The 6,925-nt window shown below is 39.7% G+C and overlaps 1 protein-coding gene across 1 annotated transcript in view; it reads right to left on the bottom strand.

Moving 5' to 3' along the window:
- Positions 1-6,262, bottom strand: part of LOC102821396 (alcohol dehydrogenase E chain-like) — a 225,387-nt gene extending 219,125 nt beyond the window's left edge. Inside the window, exons 1-2 of the mRNA XM_006876381.1 lie at positions 6,130-6,262; positions 3,827-3,908 (exon numbers count right to left, since the gene is read on the bottom strand). Coding sequence (XP_006876443.1) covers positions 3,827-3,908; positions 6,130-6,262 — 215 coding nt within the window. The remainder of the gene's footprint in view (positions 1-3,826; positions 3,909-6,129) is intronic.
- Positions 6,263-6,925: the final 663 nt, after the last annotated feature.

Genomic DNA, 6,925 nt, shown 5'->3' with positions numbered 1-6,925 from the left:
ATACTTAAAAAATGTACAAATAATTCATCCATACCTGTTGCATGAAATGTATTCTTCACAGCAACAGAACTCAGTTAAATGCAACTACAAGTAAATTTCTGTAAATTGTTTAAACTTCCTTCTAGTCAGTTTTTCTCTTACATATTAGTGCCTTTTAAACTTTACCTGTTACTTTTGTTTAATAAAGTTTTTATCTTGTATTTGTCAAAAAAATAAAAACAAAAAGAACTGATTACAAGACAGAATATAACGAGTTGAAATTTGGAAGAAAACCAATTTACAAATAAATGGAACTAAAAATGTAGGCATGTTGAACAATGTAGCACAGAAGTCATAAATTTAGTTTTGGAAAAGGTACTGGATGAATTTCTCTTATAAGCCCAAATACAATATTCCTATGTAATTCTGGGGTTCAGATTCTCAGGGTACTCAATATCCTAATTGTTGTCCACTTTGGTTCATTCTAAAAAATTACAAGAGCCTCAAATGAAGAATGTTTATTACTAAATACACATGAAATTTTAGCTTGCCTGGGATGCAGGGAAAACTGAATGAATTTGAGAAATGTGCTATTCAGGAATTTGGGCTTTGGAATCAGATAAACCTGGGTCAGAGTCTAGGGCCTTCATAAAGATGAATCACCTCAGCAGCCACATTTGTAAAATGGTTGCAAAAAAAAAAAAAAAAAAAGATGATAACACCAAACATTCATCCTACAGCTCTCTCTCTCTACTCCTCAGTTGGATTTTATAACCTATTGCAATGTCCACACAGAAGTCAGAGACAATCCTCAGATAGCTATGGAGTTTATTAGGAAGTTGTTGTTGTTGTTAGGTGCTGTTGGGTTGGGTAGCTAACACATTACAATTCAGGATTAGAAAATGTCCAGGGTATTGTTATTCCAGTCAGCTGCTAATAAATGCCCACAGGGCACACCATGCAACCTTAAGCCTTAGTTGAAGGTGCTCTACTCTAGCTCTGTCTGTGGGTCAGCAAACCTAGCTCCCCCACTTAAGTGTCTGGAGGCATCCTACTCTACAAGCAAGTTTCTTGCCCAGAGTCACTCAACATTACTTGTTCTGTGGACTGAAAAACCCACTGCTCTGTCTTGTCCTCTGGTTCTTGTTTCTATAGATGCTGTTCCTCTGCCACTCCTCTGGTGTCACAGCTTTCTGTCCTTGGGTTGAGGAGGTTCAACATACAGGGATCTCAGGGTCCAAATGATGCACTCCAATCCTGGCTCTTCTTTGATGGTAGTGAGAGTCCCACTCCCCCGATTCTGAGGTTGTTTATTTTATACCCATGCTAGAGTCTCAAGTTTTTATGAAGATAATGAACTTTATTTACAAAGTCCTATGGCTGAATCATGTCATCCTCAGTATCTTCTCCCACCTTCTCTTACCCAGATCCAACAGGAAAAGAGTTGTTTGATGGCAGTTACTAAGACTAAGGCTAGAAGAGACATAGTAAATAATTCACTATATCATAATGGTAATAATAACAATCACATTGCACAAATATCCTCTTAGTGGTGAGAATCATAAAGCATTCAGTGTGGTGTCTGGTTCATAAACAGTAGCAACTATTATTACTATTATTAAATTGGTTCCCATTGGTGACCACATGCTTGGATTTTAAAAATATTTCAATGTAAACCACTTGGGCCAAAATGTCCTAAAGTCCAGGTACAGTGGAAGTTATCTTGCAGAAATTTACTAAGGCATCCCAGAAGCCTCTAGAATTATCTGAGTTTGAGGTGAAGATTCTTCTGAGTCTGGAGGTGTTACCAGAAATTTGGGTGGACTCTAAGTTGTAAAATATGACTCACACATGGGGTGACCAACTGCCTGATATTGAGGGGGCTTCTGGGACATGGAATTTTCAGTGGAAAAAATAGGAGAGAGCTGGCAAATGAAATGAGCTGACCATGCTAGCCACATTCCACATCAGTCTGCTCAATCTTGAGTGTGTGTGGTCCACAGGGTCACAGTATCTTCAGGTTATCTGTTCTTTTCTCTCAAAACATTCTGTACCTCTACCCTTCAGTGAGGAGCTCTGGTAGCATAGTGGTTACGTATTGGGCTGCGAATCTTAAGGTCAGCAGTTCGAGACTACCAGCCGCTCCATGGGAGAAAAATGTGGCTTTCTGGTCCCGTAAAGATTTACAGCCTCGGAAACCCTGTACAGGGTCGCTATGGGTCAGAACTGACACAACAGCACTTAACAACAACAGCAACAACCCTTCAGTGACCCCTACCAGGCACCCCATCAGGATTCTTATCACCCCTGAAAGAAGTGAACAGAGCATTGAAATTAGCAGCCCTAGGCATAAGTACCACCTCCATCATGTAAGTGCTATAGCAAGACACCAAGTGCTCTGAACTTCAGATAGCAGAGGAAATAATGCATAGTTCAGGGCTCATTAAGAAAGGTAAGTGAGGAAATGTGTGTGAAAAGACTTATTAAATTGTCCAGCTCTGAGTAGACAAAAATTATAATAAGTGATCGCCCTACGGTTCAGAGAAAAAGAAAGAAAAGGGCTGTGTGTGTGCATGGAAATAGATCTCAGGCTTTTGCTGAATCATTCTTAATAGCAGAACTAGTTATGGAATTCTAACCACTGAATAGTGTACAACTGCTAGTCACCCAGAATCACAGGGCATTCAACAAACCTTGAAGGCAGAGTTTTGTTCTGTCCTTTATTCCTAAACTTTTCTCCCTCCAACTCTGGTCACATGGTTGGTGCAAGCTGAAACATATCATTTCATATTTTAATCTGTGCCAAGCCATACTGGGTTGAGGCCATGCTGGGAAACAGGTGAGCTGGTGCTTCTCTAGCTCAGCCCTGATGAGTTAAAGCTTTTGCTAATCCCTTTTCAGGCAAGCAGTGCCAGTTTTCAGAACTGTTGTGACAAATTATGGTTGGCAGTTTCAGAAACTTTTCTTCTGCATGCTAAGCCTGCCCATGGTGGGGATAAAATTCCAAAGCAGATTTCACATAACATGGAAAGCATAGCAAAGCTTCACATATGCTCTTCCCTATTCTCACCAAATAAGTGTGCTAGCTGATGGGAATTTCAGTCCTAGGAAATCAGGATTGTGAGAAAAAAAGTAAATCCAAAGTGATTTCCTCCCTCAGCACTGTCACTGTAGGATAAGCACTGGCCTGTTAGCCACAAGGTCATAGTTCAAACTCACCAGCTGCTCCTCAGAAATCCTATACAGGGTCATTATGAGTTAGAACCAACTTGATGGCACTTAACAGCAACAATATGTTGCAGAGAGTAATTGGTTTTACCATATATCTGGCTGAGGATACATTGAAAATAACATGAAGGTGGTAAGTTATTCTTTACAGAGACTGAACCAAGAGCTTGTTTCCTGCAGAGAGGCATGGGCCTCAGAACACCACAGCAACCTCAAAGGGGATCCAAGCACTGGAAGGCAGGAAGCGTGACCTTGGGAAGAAGGTGGACTTGGCTCTGGGAGGCCTTGCATGTCATAGTCAAGTTCAATGATATGTTCTCTCTTGCATCTATTTTCAGAGTTCCCCTCAGGGTTTGTCTGGTGTGGCACTGTGGGTTAAACCACTGGAACACAAGGTCGATTTGAACAAGGCTAGCAGTTCCAATTTACCAGCTGCTCCTTGAAAAACCTATATAGGATTGTTCTGAATCTGAACTGACTGGATGGCACTTAACAGCAACAACAACAAGAATTCCAGAATGCTAGCACCAAAAGTACTCACAAAAAGGACCCTTAGGCTGCCATGGTGTGGTAGATAAGAAGTAGGTATGGAAGTAGGATTGTCAACCCCCTATCTTACCTCTGCTCCGATGGTTTTGCCATAACCTGCTTTATATTGGTGAATTTAGGAAAGAAAAGATTTTCCTGGGATTCCATGTTTTCTAAAGCACAGAAGTAGGAAGGTGATCAAAATTCTTAAGATCAATTTGGCTGTGATAAAAGGAAGAAATGTTTAATGTTGTTGGTGGTTATGTGCTGTGGAGTCAGCTGTGACTCATAGCAACCTCAAATGGAGTTTCTGAGGGTATAAATCTTCACGGGAGCCAAAAACCTCATCTTTCTCCCGAGGAACTGCTGACCGTGAGATTAGCAGCCCAACTCATAACCACCAAGTTACCAGAGCTCCTTATGTTAAATATCAAATGTGTTAATTTATTACACTTTTGAGCAGCTTGTCATTAAAATGATCTACAGAACAAGATAATCAGTTTTACATTCAACAAATCATATACAAGTCACAATACAGAGGAAACTCCTGCATTGTTGGAGAGGCTAGGCTAAATAGTCTTAGCATTATCTAGGAAGTGAACATAAGAATTTATGTTTAAATTTGCAAGAGCAGCAAAACAACACATACCAAAGTTCAAGCCCATAGAGGCCATTGTGATTTCTGACTTTCACTGCAGCCTACTAGAAATGGGAAACTGTATCCCAGCAGGTAAGCTGGAGATTCCTGGGGAATGATGTAGACATCATTACCAATATTCATATCACATTAACTTTTAAATGCTTTCTCTGTATAGGAGTGATTGGTGGTATTTGCCAGAATGGGTGAGGAAGATGAAGGAGATGAAGAAAGAACTAAACCAAACAAAAAACAACCAAAAACATCAACTTGTCGACTGTTTCCTTCTTTCTAAGTTAGCCTATAAGCTTCATCTCAGTCTCAGCCTTCCAGGAACTATGGAAATGCTGTTCTCATAGTGAGTCAGTGAATTCTTCACCTGTTGATCCACCCAACTGCTCCTGGTGTTTTATATTATCTTTTAGTGTGCACAACAATCATAGACTCAGTGTAATATTAAATCCCATGTTTCAGAAGATTTGTAATATTATGAGGTTATTTTAGGTCTGGAAACATAGCTTTGCAAGTTCAGTTCAGAGATGCTATTTTTATTTGTGTGCTTAAGTTCAATTAAATTTTGAAGGCTGTTTCATATGAAACCTCCTCACAAAACATTGATAGACCAACTCTCAATTTATTCATTTAGAATCTACTCAACTATAATACTTAGCACTATAAATTATGAGCCAATTTTGCAGAAGGAAGATTAATGATAGACATAATATTCAGATATATTTATCAAGTTAAATGGCATAGGCATCAATGAATCAGGATCAATCCACATCTAAATAGATGTCAGCTGGTTTGCAAGTAAATAGATGTCAGTTCTGGAAATGGGAACAAGAGGTATTATTTGAGTATGGAGCTGTGGGTTAATGCGTCAGACTGCAAAGCCGTTTGAACTGCAAGGTCTGCAGTTCTAGCTCACCAGCCACTCCTCAGAAACCCTATACAGGGTTGCTATAGGTCGGAACTGACTCGATTGCACTTAACAACAACTACTACTACTATTTGCTGGACTGTGAGGTCAATTTGAACTGCAAGATTGGAGGTTCAAATTCACCAGCTATTCCTTAGAAACCCTATACAGGATCACTATAATTTGAAACCCACTAGACAGCAATTAACAACAACAACTACTACTGATATCTGTCAAAAGGAACTCTAGTGGTATAGTGGATGGGAAGCTGGGCTGCTAACTACAAGATCAGCAGTTCGAATCCACTAACTGATCCAAGGGATAAAGATGAGACTTTCTGTTGTAGTAAAGCCTCAGAAACTCTGTACAGGGTCACTATGAGTTGGAATGAACTCCACAGCACACTACCATCACCACTATCTGCCAACTACTAACAGATCTATTTATGCAGGTTATTTTATTGGAAGCTCACAATCCTTTGAGGAAGGCATTCAAGAAACTAGGGGTCAGAAATTTTAGGTAATTTTCCCTTGGTTCCACAGGTATATAATATAGAGTCTGTTTGTACACACAGGTCTGTGTTTATCTTACTTTGATAGGTACTCCACCTTAGTAAATTAATACAGAAAACAAATGTGAATTAGATGGCACACTAAAGGTTCATATGATAGAACAAAAGAGAGAATTGTTTCATAAAGGAATTATTTAAGAGTTTTCTTGTAATACTATTATTCCAAAATAAAGGACTACACTCACTTCTTACGTACTGATTTGGTTAGTTTCCAAAAACCAAGTCATTATGTGAAAATTTGGTCTGAATGGAGGCAGGGTACCTCACCTTTCTCCCGGGTAGCAGCTTGGAATTTCCAGCTATTGTTCTTGCAATCCGTGGCTGCTGTGCTGCTGGAGCTCCCTGCGCAGGACCAATTCAAAGCAATCTGTAAAACCCCAGCATAACAGAACTCAACCATTTCGAGATTTATGCTGAGCACACGCAGATGACTAACTGACCTTCAGAGTCAAAAATAGTGGGCAATCTTTCTCCCATTAACTCACTAATATCTACCTGCACACCTCCACAGTAGTGACTAGATGAGGGGCCTGAGAGAGTGGACACCCCCACCCCCTGCTGGAGGCTTCTAATTGCACACACACTGATGGTGTAGCATGAGACAGTTCACCACAGCTTCATTTCTGCTCTAAAGGGGTGATTTTTGTCTATGCATTTATATTACTTTTGATTTTGGTCCTTTTGATCACACATCTTTCATGGAAGTGGGAGTTTTTTTCTCCCTATGATACCTAAGATGAGGCAGCAACCATGGCCATATAGCCAAGCCATAAGCATACCCCATAATATTCCACCACTGAGACAAGACCCAACAACACCTGCTAAGCATTAGATATGATAAGGGAAGCCTATCTTCTGGTCATATTCATCAGGAGACACCCAGTAATCAAACAACTAATGTTCAAGCATTCATTTAAGTTTAAAATAATAATAATAATAATAACAAAAATAATAACCATGACAAGAAGCAACAAATCTTATCAAAACACGTCCAAAACCAGAAGAGAGTAGCTGATGCAAATGAGCTGGAGACAGAAAAAGGTTTTATAGAGGAGGAAGAGCA

Source organism: Chrysochloris asiatica, unplaced genomic scaffold (assembly GCF_000296735.1).
Source record: "Chrysochloris asiatica unplaced genomic scaffold, ChrAsi1.0 scaffold00377, whole genome shotgun sequence".
In the NCBI taxonomy this organism is placed as follows: domain Eukaryota; kingdom Metazoa; phylum Chordata; class Mammalia; order Afrosoricida; family Chrysochloridae; genus Chrysochloris; species Chrysochloris asiatica.
The sequence above is the reverse complement of the archived record's forward strand: the minus strand, read 5'-3'. Positions and strand labels throughout refer to the sequence as shown.